Here is a 16,400-nt window from a genome sequence, read left to right as displayed (position 1 = left end):
TAAATATTTTATGAGCCAAGTTAATTAAAAATGCCAAGAGATGCACGTAAAAATATGTAGCCATGCGACATGGGATCAACATAAGGAACTTTCTAATCCCCAAAAATTCTCTTAAAGACATAAACATAAGGAGCCTTTTAGTCCCCAAAAATTCACTTAAAGAGGTTTTTCATTCACGAAGTCATCAAATTCAAAGCTTTATAAAGAAAAGTAGTATAAGGCCCATACGTTACATGTAAGTAGGTGTCTAGATATTACCGCTTTAGCATACGTGATATGTACGGGAGTTTTTTCTAATGGTACATGATCCCAAAAAAAGGAAGAATTGACAAGCAATTGCAATCTATCACTCTTTTAGACTCAGCATACAAGATCTTGTGGCTTCATCCTCTCCTCCCATACATTTTTCATGACACACAAACTAGTTGTATTCAAGAGAAGCATCCTAGACATCGAGCAAAAGCTCAATACCCCGTTCTTTTAGATTAATTTGAAACTTCATCCAATTGGTTTCAAGGCCTAGGTTGAAATATCATTTTTATACATCTTTTGACCCCAAAAAAACTTAGCAAGGTCAAATCATTCATTAAAAAGCATTGAACTTAAGCACTTGGCTTCACCACCAATATCCTTATCAAAGGCATATCAGAATGTCGAATTTCATTTGAAAGGAAGATGGAAGCTTAACCAAACTAAAAATGAGCATATACAAAGAAGCACTCTAACTCCACACACCAAACTGTTGGCACCATTTGTCTGAATAGTAGTACTCTGATTCAGTGAGCCACTGAAAAACCAACAAACATACCATTACAAATCACTCGTGTGATTTTTTTCTTTTTTAAGTTCTCTTCTCTAAAGTGAAAGAAATATGGCCTTTTAAGTTCCAACTCAAGACTTTTGATGCAATACATCTATATAATTATCATTGAGAGAAAATGTCATGCATTCAAGATTGCTATACGGACTAGAGGTTGGTTTCAAAACTTAAAAACGAGAGAAATATGGCCTTTTAAGTTCCAACTCACGACTTTTGATGTAGTACATCTATATAATTGTCATTGAGAGAAAATGTCATGCATTTGAGATTGCTATAAGGAGTAGAGATTCATTTCGAACCTTAAAAATGAGAGAGCACTCTAGCTTAAATGACCTACCCAAAATCGTCCCATGATGCATGGTACAGACTCCATGCATTTATAGAATCCCTCTCCTTTCGCTCTTCCTTTCCAATAATTGTCGACTATTAAATTGCATTTAAGAAAGAGTGGAGGGGCAAAGAAGAAGGCACATTTTGAGAGAGAGAGAGAGAGAGGTAGCCGGTTGGTTGGTGGTGTGTGTGTGTGGGGGGATAAATGAGGAAAACACTAACAGCAAAATAACTTGTATTAAAGCCCTACAGGATTTTTCAGAGTTTAGTCCAGAATCACCGTCCTTTGTTCACGTGCAAGATATTGGTTTGAGAGGGGGGGAGGGGGGGGGGGATATTAAAATTAAGATGGAAAACAAGAATCAAGGTTAAATGAGGAAAACACTACAAGCAAAATGACTCGTATTAAGCTCTACAGGATTTTTTAGAGTTTAAACCAGAATCACCGTACTTTGTTGCGAGCAAGATATTGGTAGTCTGTATAAGTTTACATCTATATGTACAAGTGAGGTCAAAATCTCGAATAAAACATGACGGTGCAATATTGGACCAAATAAACATCACATGTGTAACCTGCTTAGGGCTTGTGTGGATACAGCCAAAACCAATTCTAACTAAGAAATCTGGATCTAAGATAACCATCTGCATTTAGATCTATGAAGAATTAAGTAAAACAGTGTCCGACTTCGAACCTTTTCGGAATAACTGAAAAAATAGCAGATCCGGGGCCTATTTGGAAAAACCAGATCTGGACTTGCTGGAAAGACCGGATTCGAGCCTACTGGAAAGACCTAATCCAGGCCTATCTAGAAGCACCAGGCCTGGGGTTTATCTGTAAATCCAAAATTACCGGATCAAAGGCCCATGTGGACACACTAGATTCAGGTCCTGCTTGGAAGCATCGGTGGAAATACCGAATCCCTGTTTGGAAGCGCTAGAACCGTGTCTAGAAGCACCAGGTCTATGTCTAGAAACACCAGATCTAAGCACCGGAACACCAGATCTAGGGCCTGTCTGAAAAAACCAAGGTCCATGCCTGGAAAAACCGGATCTGGGGTCTGTCTGGAAACACTGAGGCACATTCAGAAAGAGCAGATCTGTGTCTGGAAACAATGGATCCAGGGCCTGACTGAAAAGTTCAGATTTGCAAGACTATGGAAACACTTAATTTGATGCCTGGTTGGACACCCTTGATTCACGGGGCCTGTCTAAAGCATATACCTAGATGAATCCAGGAATATTCCCAAACTCATCCTCTAAAAACACAACATAGTGCAATTTCAATCTCACGATAGTCACTCATAAGATTGAAAACCATAAACTCCATCACGCATAGCAGGGACTAGCTACTATGACATCCCCACTGATGTCATCAGCGCCCAACAGTGGGTGTAGACCATAGTATAAAAATATGCTCACACACATATTCACGGGGCCTGTCTAGGAAAAGTACCTACCATTGGTAGAGTTTGCTTACAATAATACAGTACACAGCTCTACAGGGAAAGCCCCCTTTAAGGTCATTTATAAGAAGGTGATTTTGCCACCTATCCTGAGGACCAAGGATGAAATATTTGCAGCTGATCAGTTTGTGAGAGACCTCTAGACAGCTTACAGCCAAGTCCGGACAACGATCGAAAGGTCTCAAGAGAAACATAAAAGAGCTGCAGATAAGCATAGGAGACAGTTAGATCTCAAGGAAGGGGATTGGGTACTTTTGAAGTTTGAAAAAGCTATGCTCCGCAAGTTTAAAGGCAAACAGAAAGTGTATGCGAAGTTATCTCCCAGATACTATGGCCCTTTCAGGGTTACAGAAAGAATAAATGAGGTTGCATACAGGTTATCATTGCCAGAGCATTGGAGGATTCACAATGCATTCCATGTGAGTCTTATAAAAAAATTCCAAGAGCCAGAGCCTACAGAGCCAGTATCAGAGGATCCACCAAAAGTGGATGAGCTAGAGGAGGTCCTTCAGCCAGAGCAAATTGTGTACCATCCTGTACGCAAAGGCCCTCAGGGCAAGGAGTTTCACAGGTACCTTGTTAAATTCAAGAATTATACGGCATTAGATGCCAAGTGGATGGACGAAGACATGTTATCCGATCATCCATAGCTTTTGGATGTTTACAAGGAAGCTTTTCGGTTGAGGTCAACTGAATAGAAGCCGAGGGGATGTCACCACAATGTAAATATCCTAAGTCAAAGTACAGTTGACCATTTATTTGATCATAATTAAAGAGTTTTATATGTGTTAATTATGGTCAAAGAATTGACTACGGTCAAAGATACTTGACTCTGATCAAGTAAACTTGACCTCGGTCGAGGAGACTTGGTTTTTTACCAAGAGGGTTAACTACGGTTAACCAGAGAACTACAGAGCTGACTACGGTCAGAGAGTGTTGACTTCGATCAATGAGACTTAGCATGTGCCAAGAGGGTTAACCACAGTTAACCAAGATGTGCCAACTTCGGTTGGAGAGTTGTGCCAACTTCGGTTGGAGAGACTTGGCTATAATTGAGGCGCCTCGACCCTTGGTCAAAGCCCCTTAATTATGATCAAGAGCGTTGACTTCGGTCAACGAGAGAATAAATATATATATTTATTATATTTATTATGTGTGCACATGTATTCAGTGGGGACGCCCACCGTGACTAGAACTAGTCCACAATGTGTTCTTTGCATGCAAAGCGCTAACAATTAATGGGTACCATGGTGGTGCGCTTTAATTAATTGTTGCAAGTACTAGGAAGAGTTATTTTCCTAAGCGCTACGGGAGCCTAATCAGAGTCTCGGAGGCGGTTCGCGTGACCAAGTGCTTCGAAGACTCCAGAGTTGCCCTTAGTGGCATGTAATTAGGAAAGTAGTGTAGAAATTGACAAGTGGCTTGTTGCCAAGAAGGGGAGCCTGAGAGCTCATGTAATGATTCATTCATTCACGTTTTGGATTATGCATGAACAGCTCTACGCTGAACTATGTACTTCATCTTCTCTCAAGTAATAAAATCCTTCGGGGGGGTCCAGCCCGACTGTTGTCCTGGGCCCTAGTATCTCTGTTGAGAGAGAGAGAGAGAAGGAGAGAAAATGAGAGTGTTGTTGGTTGTTTTTCTACGGGTAGTATTTCAAACAATAAGTTGTGAGCCGAAAAACTTGTGACTAACATGATCTTTATTGATGCAAGCCCACACAATACGTAATGTTCTTCAATAAGTCATCAAACAATTCTATATGTGCAATGATGTTTAATCAGTATAACATCTTCCCTTTTTCAAACCTTATTTGTTACCAATGCACTAGAAGCCCTAATAGTTCATGTTGTTTGTTTAGTCTTCTTTTGGTCTGACAATCTCTTTGAGTCATTGAAAGATGTTCAATCTTTATTTCTTTCATTTTTAGGTTTTCCATGTATGTCATTAGAAAACTAAAACATGGTACCATTGACACTTATCATCTTTATGATCCCATCTCCTTCATTGGTCATCTTTACCCTCTGAAGAACTTCATGCTTTGGTATTATCAGCTTTATACATGGAGGAGTTGTAACACAACAGATAATAGAGGAGTAAGAGTTGCTCACCTTGAGGGAAATATGCAAGAGTCATGACCTACACACCAAAAAAAATCAATCAAATCCTTTATTCTAGCCTCTTCATGCTAAAAAGTACAATTGTTCTTATACTTACCTCATCAATCAAAATCACAAAAAAGACTTCTTCCATTTATCTTTTGTCAAAAACAAAGAATCAATTATATTCAAGACGCATCTTGTTCCACGTGCCAATTATATCCATGCTCTTCATGAAAGACAAAGAATAAAAAATGTTTTCAAATATTTTATTGATCTATTCTAAGAGATAGTCGTCCACAAAAAATGCATCATAGCTTTTGCCAAAGTGTCTCCTTGGCTCATGCATTTGTCCATGCGTGCATACACATTCATGTTGATGTTTTCCTCATGCACGTTTTTGGGGGGGAGGGAAAGCGAAGGAAAGGAGTCGAGGTAGAAATCTCAGTATGTTTCTTTTCTTTGGTGGATGAACGTTTTTATTCCATCAAAACACTTTTCTTTCATGACTATGTTCTTATAACAATAAGCATGGCACTTTCTTTTCCTTTACTAATATAAGCTTACTAAGAGGAATCTATCCAAGAAATAATCCCAAGCCCGATCTTTAGGAAAATAACATTTTTGCTAGCTAGCAGCTAGGAGACCTTGCATACATATAAATACAATCAGCATGGTCCATGGTTTGCACTCTTGCAAAGGCTCTATGAGCCTATATTACTAGGTGACTTGATGTCTAGATTGTCATGTAATGTCTCAACCTTGATGTGTCAATTTTAATTCTATCTTCATACCCATCTTTCATCAGCTAACCACCATGCTCCCCTTGTTGGGAGACTGTCTCCTTTCGTGTCAAGAAGTATACCTTTGTAAGGATAGAATATATCCAATCATACAATTGTTCTAAAGTCCACAATGAAAATAATAGCCAAGATGCCTCAATTGTTGGTCTACGCTTGTGTGTTCAATAGATTGTTGGAATGGTCACCTCCCCATCTGTAAGCCCCCATATGAGGAGAGCGTGGGGGAGGGAGACCTAGGGCAGTATCCCACAGAGAAAGAGAGAAAGGGGCTGCCACATGGACAGCATCATGGCTGTCATGTGGGCAGCACATCTAGAGAAGACCCGGGACAGCAGGTGGTGCAACTGTACGGAGCAGTACAGAGGGTGTGCAGACCCGGAACAGATGGCACACAACTGTACGGAGCAGCAGCAGTTCAGCCTCCTACAACACTCACCCCCAGTGGCCCTCTGACCAGCCTCAGCCTTTGGCATCCGTTCAGCCCTCTGGGAAGGTGTTCACGCAGCGCATCAGACAAAGAGTCGGGACAGCGAACGGAGTAAGGTTTGGGGTCTGTTTCAGCAGCTCTTTTCAGTTATCTTTTACAGTTTTACACAGCTCATTCTCAGCTCTTTATTTCAGTCCTCTCTCAGCTCTCTTATAGGATCTATCACTCCTAGCTTTCACTCTCTCACACACGCAGTAACCCTGCATTCCGGTGAACAGCACAAGCCTCTCCCTTGCCTTGCAGAAGCGCCCTACATCATCAGTGTGGACAGCATCAAGGTTTCGGTATTGGTCGGCGTTGCCTCTCAGGTCTTTGGGTCTGCTATATGTGTGCACAGTGAGCTCTTCAGAAGCGTGTTTTTGTGCTCTCTCAAAGAGTGTTCTTTGTATTTCTCAGTTCTCCAAGTATAAAGCAAATTCTCCCCTGATTGGGGGAGGGGGCTCTCAGTGGGTACAGGGACCCAACCGGTTGTCAACTCTACTCTCTCTCTCTCTACCCTCATCTCCTTTCTCTCTCTATGGTGGATTACGCTAATTTCTCGCTAAAGGCTTAAAGAAGGTCTTGTTGTGAATTACAAGATCAAATTACCGTTGACATTGGTATCGGAGCTTCGGTCTATATCCAGCTTGACTACCGTGAGTGTATGGTTGTGTTGAGATCCAGAAAGGGCACACAATCAAGCGCCATGAAAGGGTCAGGAAAAGGATTCTCCCTTGAAGACTTTGAAGAGGAGAAAGACTACCAACAAGATACGCTTCCGCCAAGTGCTGAAGAAGTGATGGCTAACCTTCTAGAGAAGAATTGGGTCCTCCTACAGCAACTCGAAGAACACTCATCCTAGCTAGAAGAAAGCAGAAGACAGTTGGACCAGACAAAACGACGTCTGGAGGAAAAAAAAGAAAAAAAGCCGCTGGAAGAAAGAGGAACCACACATTTCAAAAAACTGCTCTTGTTGATGCATGAGGAACGCAAAAATGAGGAGGCACTGTGATGCCCACAGCTCGCCAAGGAAGAAAGGCAACAAAAGCTAGACCGAGAGGCGATGCTTCTCCAACACAAGCAAATGTTAGCCGCTATGCAGGCAAGTTTGAGCGCAGCAGCCATCAGCGCCACAGCTTCGTCATCGACAAAGTAACACCACTCACTCAGTCCACTCCAAATTTTGTTGAGTATGATGGTAAGTGTGACCATTCAGCGATTTTGCAATTTATTCATCAGTTTGTAGCTCTCCGTTAGCGCGGATTCAAGATGAGCAAGATAAAGTCCACCTCGCAACCCTCACCTTATGGGTGAGGCGGTGACCTGGTGGCAACATTGGGCTAGCAAGCATACTGACCCAACAACGTTTAAGACAAATTTCGTTTGGACAACGTTTATGGCTGACCTCAAAGCCCGTTTTCTCCCACCCCAATATATGCTTAACCTGGAGGATGAGTTTTCTCGTCTCTCCCAGAATGGTCTTCCTGTGTTGACATACAGTAACAAGGTCATCACGCCGGCGCAACAGTTGGGTGTGACGAAGAGCGCGAAGATGAAGCAATTCATTCGAGGATTGGACACCAACATCCGTTATACCATTCAGAACTTCAACCCGCCAGATTACGAGCGGGCGCTGACTCTCGCACTGAATTAGGAGATAATATTGAACAGGGGAAAGCCCAAGCAAGTCCAAAAAGATTCCAAAGCCCCGCAACAGTCAAACAACACACCGGGTAAGGATCAGAAGAAGGACAAGTTTCAAAAGAAAGACAGCCATGCTTCTGGTCAAAAGAAGTCCAAGCCCAAGATCACTCCGAATGAGAAGGCTAAAGCGGGTATTACAGGAGGCTATCTACAGCCCAACGACCAGAAGCGGTACCACCAAGAACGTCGTTGCTTTCATTGCCACCACATTGTTGGGCATGGCAAGAAGGATTGTCTGAAGTGGCTGGCCGAGAACGCTACGAAAGCGCCTACTTCGTCCGTCGCCAATGTATTGGCTCTTCTAGCCCCGCCCCCATCCTTAGCTACGAATGTCGTCTTCCCTTCTTTGAACGTTGTTCCCACAGTGGTCTTTCAAGATAAGAAGGAGGGCAATTTCTCAGATCCAAAGAAGGTGCTCATTCGAACATACGGCACAGCTAACGAAGCATAAGTTTATTGTCATGCTCGATATGGGGAGTTCAGAAGATGCCATCTCCCCTCAACTTACCAAGACAGTGAGGTGCACCTTGGTGCCTCACGAGCTTGCGGTGGACGTGTTCACGCCCGTCTTGCGGACACACGTTACGCATAAGGCCATCCATTTCACTTTTTCAGTTCAGCAGGCCATGTTTACACAGGATTTTATTTTGACTCCTTTCATGAGGTGTGACATGATTCTCGAGATTCAGTGGTTCCGTGAGCATGTACCAACGCCTAATTGACGGCAAGACACCTTCACTATTGTGGAAGGTTTACCTAAGCCCACCGTGATTCACGATGATCATAGCATACCAGGGATCCCGTTAACCTTGCATATTCAAGCAAGTTGTGCCACCCGCCGCAAGGGTGCCATGTGTGCACTTGTCTACGTCCAATGCCAAATCACTGCAATTCAAGCCGCTCCTCCGATGGGACAAGCAATGGTGAAACAACTCCAAGAGTTCCAAGACATCATGCTACGGGATGATCTGCCACCCCAGCTTCCTCTCAACCAACCGGAAGACCATCGCATTGATCTACTTTCGGACTCGACACCTCCAGGTAAGTTCCCGTATCGGCTTTTCAAGTCTATGGAGGGGGAGTTAGAGCAGCAATTGTCTTAATTATTGTGCGCAGGGTTCATTAGACCTTCTTCGCCTTTTGCTGCACCCATTCTATTTGTGGCAAAGAAGGATAAGTCCACATGACTATGTGTCGACTACAGAGCACTCAACAAGCTTATAGTAAGCAATAAGTTTCCTATGCCTTACATCGAGTACATCTTGGATGGACTCAATGGTCCAAATTTTTTCTCAAAGATTGACCTCAAGAGTGGCTACCATCAAATCCGGATTTTTGAAGCTAACATCCCAAAGACAGCTTTTCGAATAGAGCGAGCTCATTACGAGTTTGTCGTCATGCCCTTTGGTCTAAAGAAAGCACCACTAACATTCAACAAGATGATGTCGCGGGTATTTGCAAAGTATATTGGGAAGTGCCTGTTCATCTTTCTCGATGATATCCTTATCTTTTCCGCTACTGCCGAGTAGCACATTAAGTATCTATGATGTGCCCTACAATTATTACGTGATAACCAGCTATACCTCAACGCAAAGAAAAGTGAATTCGGCTTGCTGAAAATTTAGTATTTAGGCTACATCATTAGTTCTCAAGGGATTCGATTTGACCCAGAGAAGATTCAAGCTATCACAAGTTGGGCTGTCCCCACGACGGCTCAGGAGATCCGATCCTTTGTGGGTTTGTGTCAAGCATGCAGCTCACACATGGATCGTTTCTCGACACACACAACCCCTCTTACAAATTTACTCAAGGGGGTAAAGACACGCAGACAAAAAGCCCAAGTCACAGGCAAAGCTTCGCAAGCCTTCCATGACTTGCAACGATTGGCCACAACAGCACCAGTTATGAAGATTGCCTCTTGGGATGATCCATTTCCGGTAATCACAGACGCTAGCAATGTCGCCATCGGGGCAGTTTTACAGCAAGAAGATAGGCCCGTGGCATATTACAGTAGAAAGCTTAACGATGCCGAAAAGAACTATTCAGTTTATGATAGAGAGCTCCTCGGTGTCATCCAGCCATTAAAACATTGAAAGGCTTTCCTATACGGACGGACTTTCACGGTTAAAACAGATCACCAAGCTCTTAAGTGGCTTCAAACAATGCCTAGTTCACAATGGAGTGATCGGCAGGAACGATGAAGCCAAATATTCCAGCAGTTTGGGGGAATGATCGAGTACGTTCTCGGGAAAAACAACCCCATTGCCGACGCTCTCAGTCGGAAAGGTTCCATTCAAACCATTGAGCAGTCCACTGTGCTTGAAATCAAAGGAAAGGATCTTGATAGCATGAAGGCACAGTGCGCAGAGTCAACAGAATTTGGCACGCAGTTCTAGTTAGCCACGACGCTTATTCCAAGCCATTACTCATTAGAGGACGGTTGGTTTTTCTATAAGAAAAGATTATGTGTACTCAAAGACAAACGGCAGCTGCTTCTTCATGATGCCCATGACGCCCTTACCGATGGTCACAGAGGTATCAACGGGACTTTGGAAAGGCTTCCCACAAGAAAGCGACAGGGTTACTTATGCCATTGCCAATCCCCGACGGTCCTTTTCAACACATAGGTATGGATTTCGTGGGGCCACTTCCAGCATCTGCAGATACGCATAATACTCAATGTCTTACTATTGTTTGTCGCTTTAGTAAATATTGTATGCTTATTCCTTGCAAACAAACGGCCAGTGCTGAAGATGTAGCTCATTTGTTTATCAAGTATTGGTATCCCATTGGAGGGTTGCCAAAGACCGTCACATCCGCCAGGGACTCCAAGTTTACATCTAACTTTTGACGAGCCTTGTTTGATAATTTTGATACTAAGCTGCAAATATCCAGTGCTTTCCATCCGCAATCGAACGACGAGACGAAAAAGTATAATGATATGGCATTTGATATTTTGAAATCATATTGTCATGATGCTCAGGGAAAGTGAGAGCAGTTTCTTCTGCTTGTGCAGGCCATTCTAAACGATACCTATTCTTCGAGTATTGGTCGCATACCTTATGAAGCGGCGTTTGGACGGCGGTTTACCTCACTCCTCACCCGGATGGTGTCTCCATCTCTTGAAGCCAACAAAACCACCAAATCAATGGCAGAGATTACAGAGTTCGTGAAAAGCCGTATCGCCAAAGCTCAGGCATCGTATACACGCCAGGCTAACAAATCCAGACGAGATGTCCAATATAAAGAGGGTCAATGGGTGTATTTACGCATTATCAAGCAAAGAGTGAAGCAGGTGGGCAAGCGATGCCCTAAGCTGTCCTTCAGGAGCTTCAAACCATTCCCTATTATTCAAAAGATCAGCAATGTCTCAATACTGGGACTATGCACAGTGTGTTTCATGTAGCTTGGTTGAAGCCATATTTTGACCTCCTCTTTCAGAGATTTCCAACAAGCAACAACCTGAAGTTCTTGATGAAGCCGAAGTTTTGCAGCCAGAACAGATCCTTCTTCATAAATTCAAGCATGGGTCAGGAGGCGCAGGATCTAAGAGATTTACACCAAGTTCCATGATTGAGGTACCCATGAAGCAGTGTGGTTGGACAAAGATTTTTTCTAGGAGTTTCCCTAGATATTGGCAGACTACTTGGAAACAATGAACCTACCACCAAGTTAAGGAGGAGGGAATGTCATATGCACCCCCGCACTTGGGTGCAAAGTGACACACTCGCTACATCCTCCTACTTAGTAAATTAATTGCTACCAAACTACAAACGATTTCAATTGCATTGGATTGCTAATTTTGCGTAGAAAATTCGGAGCAAAACTTTGCCCCCCGCCCCCCCCTCTGTGTGCCTCTCCTGCTCTCTCTCCCTCTCCATCGCTCCGCCATTCTCCCTCCCTCAATCGCAATTAGCGTAAGCAATTAACCTAAGCTATATTGAAGCAAAATGGAAAATTTAAGGATTTGGAGTCTGCAGTGTCTCTCGCACTGCCGCCCTGCCTCCCTTTGCTCTTCTCCTCCTTCCTCCACCAACGTCTCTCCCTCCCCCCTCTCACTCTCTCTGCGCAAACGGTTGATCGCAATCCAAGTCTGAAGGGTGAGGCAGAGGCTGGACCTCTCTTTATACTTGCTCAAGGACGACCTCTAGAACATTCGAGAGTCTCTAGAAAATTCGTGTGTTGTCTGCCATCCATTTACTTCCATCACCGTATTCATTGTCCAAAAGCTTAGGTTAATTTATTTAAATCCCATCGCCACTCCTGCTACTAATTAAGGCTCGCCAATATTTATCCCTCCCCTCTCCCCACCCCCCTTGAGCGCGTCCCCCAAACTAATAAATTGAATTTCTTTTTGGGAATGTTAGGGGCTCCTATAAGGACTTTTTGTCGTATGATGTGACCCCTTTGTGAGCCCTTGTCCAGGGACAATCAGGCACAAGCTACGTAAGTCAGTCTCTCAGCCTTAGGTCAAGTCAGAAGCTCAGATCTTGTTCACAGGTACCTACTGCAAAACAGTAGGTTAGTGTTTCCATCTTAGGTTTAGTGATAGGTCTAGGTCCAGCCTAGGATAGGAGACCTCTCAGGCTGGAACATATGAGGGGGAGGGCTGCTTATATAGGCTGCCCTGCAAACCACCCAAGGTGGGCATTTATGGGGAAAAGGGCCGCAAAGCCACCCCTAAACAGCTGACCAGAAGTCGGCATGTTTAGGGCAGGTTGGCTCAGCCCCACCCCCTATTTAAGGGGGAGCCCCTTGCCTCATTTCTCATTCAGTTCTCCCACCACTTCAGCCTCCTACAGCTCCTCCTCAGCCCCCTCTGAACAGCCTAACACCCACCCCCAGTGGCCCTCTGACCAGCCTCAGCCTTTGGCATCCGTTCAGCCCTTTGGGAAGGTGTTCACGCAGCGCATCAAACAAGGAGTCGGGACAGCGAACGGAGTAAGGTTTGGGGTTTGTTTCAGCAGCTCCTTTCAAATATCTTTTACAGTTTTACACAGCTCATTCTCAGCTCTTTATTTCAGTCATCTCTCAGCTCTCTTATAGGATCTATCACTCCTAGCTTTCATTCTCTCACTCACACGGTAACCCTGCATTCTAATGGAAAGCACAAGCCTCTCCCGTGCCTTGCAAAAGTGTCCTACACGGCACATAGCACATGATTTGATTTTACACACACATGCCATCATTGTAAAGCCTATTTGGCTATTTCAGGGCATTGACAGCATCAAGGTCTCGGTATTGGTTAGCGTTGCCTCTCAGGTCTTTGGGCCTGCTATACATGTGCACAATGAGCTCTTCAAAATCGCGTTTCCATGCTCTCTCGAAGAGTGTTCTTTGTATTTCTCAGTTCTTCAAGTATAAAGCAAATTCTCCCCTGATAGGGGGAGGCCTTAGTGGGTACAGGGACCCAATCGGTTGTCGCTCTACTCTCTCTCTACCCTCAGCTCCTTTCTCTCTCTATGGTGGATTACGCTAATTCCTCGCTAAAGGTTTAAAGAAGGTCTTGCTGTGAATTACACGATCAGATTACCATTGCATGTTATAGATGAAAATGGAAACTATGGTGTGGCATCACTGCGATGATCCTCTGGAGGTTGAAAAGGGTCAAGTGCAAGGGGGGGCCTGTGAGGCTACGGTAGCATAAAACCTATGATAAGGCACTGGCAACGATTGGTATGTGTTGTCCGTTGCGGTCTCCTAGCTATGGCTCTGTCGGACAAGTGCCACTCTCACTCCGTCAATTGTGCCTCCAGTCTTGAGAACATGGAGGAAAGGTCCCCAAGCATAATCCATGTATCAACCTACTGGCAAGTCTATTATGTCAGATCTTGGCTCCTGGCAAATTGAAGGGAGCCAAGTTCTTCACCAAAATAGACCTCAGGTCCGGATATCATCAGATTAGGATGAGGGAGGAGGATGAGCCTAAGACAGCCTTCCGAACTGAAAAGGGATTGTCTCAGTTTACAATTTTGTTGGAATGGTCACCTCCCCATCTGTAAGCCCAATCTGAGGAGAGCATGGGGGAGGTAGACCTGGTGATATTGAGGCTGTCACATGGGCAGCACATGAGCTGCCATGTGGGCAGCTGTCAAAGCAAAGGACAAGCGTACCGCCTGCAACAGGACCCTGTGAAGGGCACGCTGACATCAGCACGGTACGGCCCCACTGTACGAGGCTGTACGGAGGCTTATCGCATCTGTACGGCTTAGACGCTTCATCAGTTGAGGCCATGGGAAACCAAGCCACCTTGGTTTCATGGGATTGATCTCCACCTGCTCGGCCGGGGGTTACCAGCAGCCTGGTCGGCCAGGCATAGGGCTGGTAGGGCTGGTTCCAGCCAGCCTACCATGCCTAGAAAATGGCAGGGCAGAAGGGGGCTGGACCTTGAATATATAGGAGGGCATCTGCCCTTGAAAGGAGGGCGAAAACCCTAGTATTGTGGGCCAAGGGCGCTTGTAATGAGAGCCCTTTAAGGGCGGTTTTCCAGCAGACTGGTTGGCCTGTTTGGGTCAGCCAGAATGATGCTGCTGGTAATTTCTAACAAATTTTGGCCTCACCAATGCCCCAACTACTTTTCAGGCCCTCATGAACAAAATTTGGAGCCTTACCTCTACAAATTTTCTTTGGTATTCTTAGATGATATTCTTATTGTTAGAAAATCGAAATGGTATCCCGTAGCAGAAGAACGATAGATGAGCCCACGAATTACAAGCAGAAGTGGTTCACTATAGAGTCAAACTTCATTAACTATGTGTACTTCACAACCATATGTGTGTGCAAGCTAGCAAATAGACAGTGCATCCAAGACAAATATAGAGCCACAAACTAGACACAATACAAAAGGAGATGCGGAGTCCCACCAAACCGTGGTCCTCCAATCTTACCAAAATGTCCTACTATCTGCCTGGCAAGTCTAGATCTCTGAGCCCACGTGCTCCTCTGAGCTTATGTAGACTCTCTGTCAGTGATCCCTTCCACCTTGCTGTCTGGATAGCCAGCCTAGATGGGCAGCCCTTGCTGAGCTAAGCTTGCACAAAGAGTTTCTTGGGGAGGTCTATATCGTTCTCCAACGTACTTGACTTTTGGGGAGCCATTTGCTAAGCGCTTTCAAATACATCGATTATAAATGTATGACTTTCAGTCCACATAATGACTTACTTGGATCTATTGTTGTCACGACGGCAGCACCATTAAAACCGCAAGTGCCTGCACCCTTTGCATTCATCTGGTAGTAGCTATTAAACACATATGAGGAATGATCAAAAACCGTGTTTGGTGAGAAACAAGGAGCTCCGAGCTTGATCGGTTTACAGTCTGCGGTGGTCTGTCCACATGCATAATCCAAAGCTGCTTGGAGAGTGGAATCATCAACAGTTGACTTGGCGATACACCAGGATGACTTGGGCGTCACAGTGCTTCGCAACAACCCAGTTTTCCGGCCAGTGAGGGAACTCCATGACTCGAAGAGGAAGTCCTTTGAGAAGCCAAAATCGAGTGCGCTGTTTTCTTCGTATGCAGCTGGTATTGAACAAACAAATGTAAAGAAAATTTCAAACGAGGGACACGAAACTTGCATACGAGCAGAGGATGGAAGGCGTTTGATAATGAGGAAAGACTTCGAACCTGTAGTGTGAGAGGCAAAGGCAAGCCAGCATGCAGAAGATAACGAGAGGAGAAGCAGAACATTAGCCATGGCATCCCACAGCTCACATAAAGTTTATTGGAAGTCCTCGGAAGACCAAAGACCTCAGACAATGAGCTTCTACAAGACGGCAACCTAAATCAAATGTCAACTCTAACGACTTGACTTGTCACCACCATTGTACCGTTCTCATCATCTCATCTTTGGGAAATTTCATAGATTTTTGGCCCCTCCAAAGGGCTGCGAAGGGTCTTAGGGATGAGTGGATTTTTGGGAGGTGGGTTGGGAAAGTGGGGGTTTGTGAGTAGTCGGTCAAGTTGACCCGGTTAGTGGGGACTAGTGTTAGGTCTTAGGTTAATGATGTAGTTAGGAATGTTTGACCCAAATAGGAACTAACCTAGATCTTATTAAATTTGTTTGACCCAAATAGGAACTAACCAAGATGTTACTAAATTAGTTTTAGCAAGTTCTTTTATTGGAAGTACTTAGTACCTACCCCCCTAGCCTTGCACAGCAAGCAGTAGGAGCAACAGTAGTAGATGGTGAGTGATGAAGGCGAAAGTTCCAGAGTGGTATCACCACCTTGTTGTATTTTTTTCCCACGTAAGATTGGGCTAAAAATTAGAGAGAGTTCATACTTTCCAACCAAAACCGAGATCTTGTCACTGGCAAAATTGAAAATGGGCTATAGTAGGGATACTCCTTAGTTTACAAAAAAAAGTTCTATTGGGTATGGTATGCACATTGCTTTCCCATGCCCACTCCTACACCAAGCATTGATGAGGTATAGATAGTACTAAACAGTATAGTTGGAAAATAACAGACAATAAATACTACTGGAAGTCTAGGTTTGCCACACTTGAGACAATGGCGACCCTTCTCTGGTTGATCCTTCATAAAGTTGTTTGGACAAACTATAGAGAAGGCACCATTGGCAAGGGGGATTGTATGTGCTAGAGATGCCTAGGGCATCATGGAGAATTTGATCTAGAATGCCTTGGTTGGATCGTGGAAAATATAGAGTGGCTTTCTTACTATGTGTAATCAGTTGGGACGCGTGGAGCTTTGAG

General features: G+C 44.3%; 1 protein-coding gene across 1 annotated transcript; it reads right to left on the bottom strand.

Annotated features, from left to right (window-relative positions):
* Nucleotides 1-345: 345 nt before the first annotated feature.
* LOC147905875 (glucan endo-1,3-beta-glucosidase 1-like) lies at nucleotides 346-15,509 on the bottom strand. Its single transcript, XM_087382117.1, has 4 exons — nucleotides 15,312-15,509; nucleotides 14,847-15,206; nucleotides 4,725-4,752; nucleotides 346-787 (listed from the first exon to the last, which is right to left on the bottom strand). Exons 1-4 carry the CDS (start codon nucleotides 15,379-15,381, stop codon nucleotides 661-663), a joined length of 585 nt encoding a protein of 194 aa, XP_087238243.1. The 5' UTR covers nucleotides 15,382-15,509; the 3' UTR covers nucleotides 346-660.
* Between the last annotated feature and the right edge of the window lie 891 nt (nucleotides 15,510-16,400).

The sequence above is a fragment of the Dipteris shenzhenensis genome, chromosome 1 (genome assembly GCF_047967505.1).
Source record: "Dipteris shenzhenensis isolate YYH24624 ecotype China chromosome 1, Dip_SZ_1.0, whole genome shotgun sequence".
NCBI lineage: Eukaryota > Viridiplantae > Streptophyta > Polypodiopsida > Gleicheniales > Dipteridaceae > Dipteris > Dipteris shenzhenensis.
This window is presented reverse-complemented; position numbering and strand designations above follow the sequence as displayed.

Bases quoted from the DNA above. Each gene is read 5' to 3' on its own strand.
- LOC147905875 (XM_087382117.1), bottom strand. From the start codon at position 15,381: ATGGCTAATGTTCTGCTTCTCCTCTCGTTATCTTCTGCATGCTGGCTT. The intron at 15,207-15,311 runs GTTCGAAGTCTT...GTTCAATACCAG, and splicing joins CTTTGCCTCTCACACTACAG to CTGCATACGAAGAAAACAGC. The intron at 788-4,724 runs GTGAGCAACTCT...TTGGTTTTTCAG, and splicing joins TCTTGCATATTTCCCTCAAG to TGGCTCACTGAATCAGAGTA.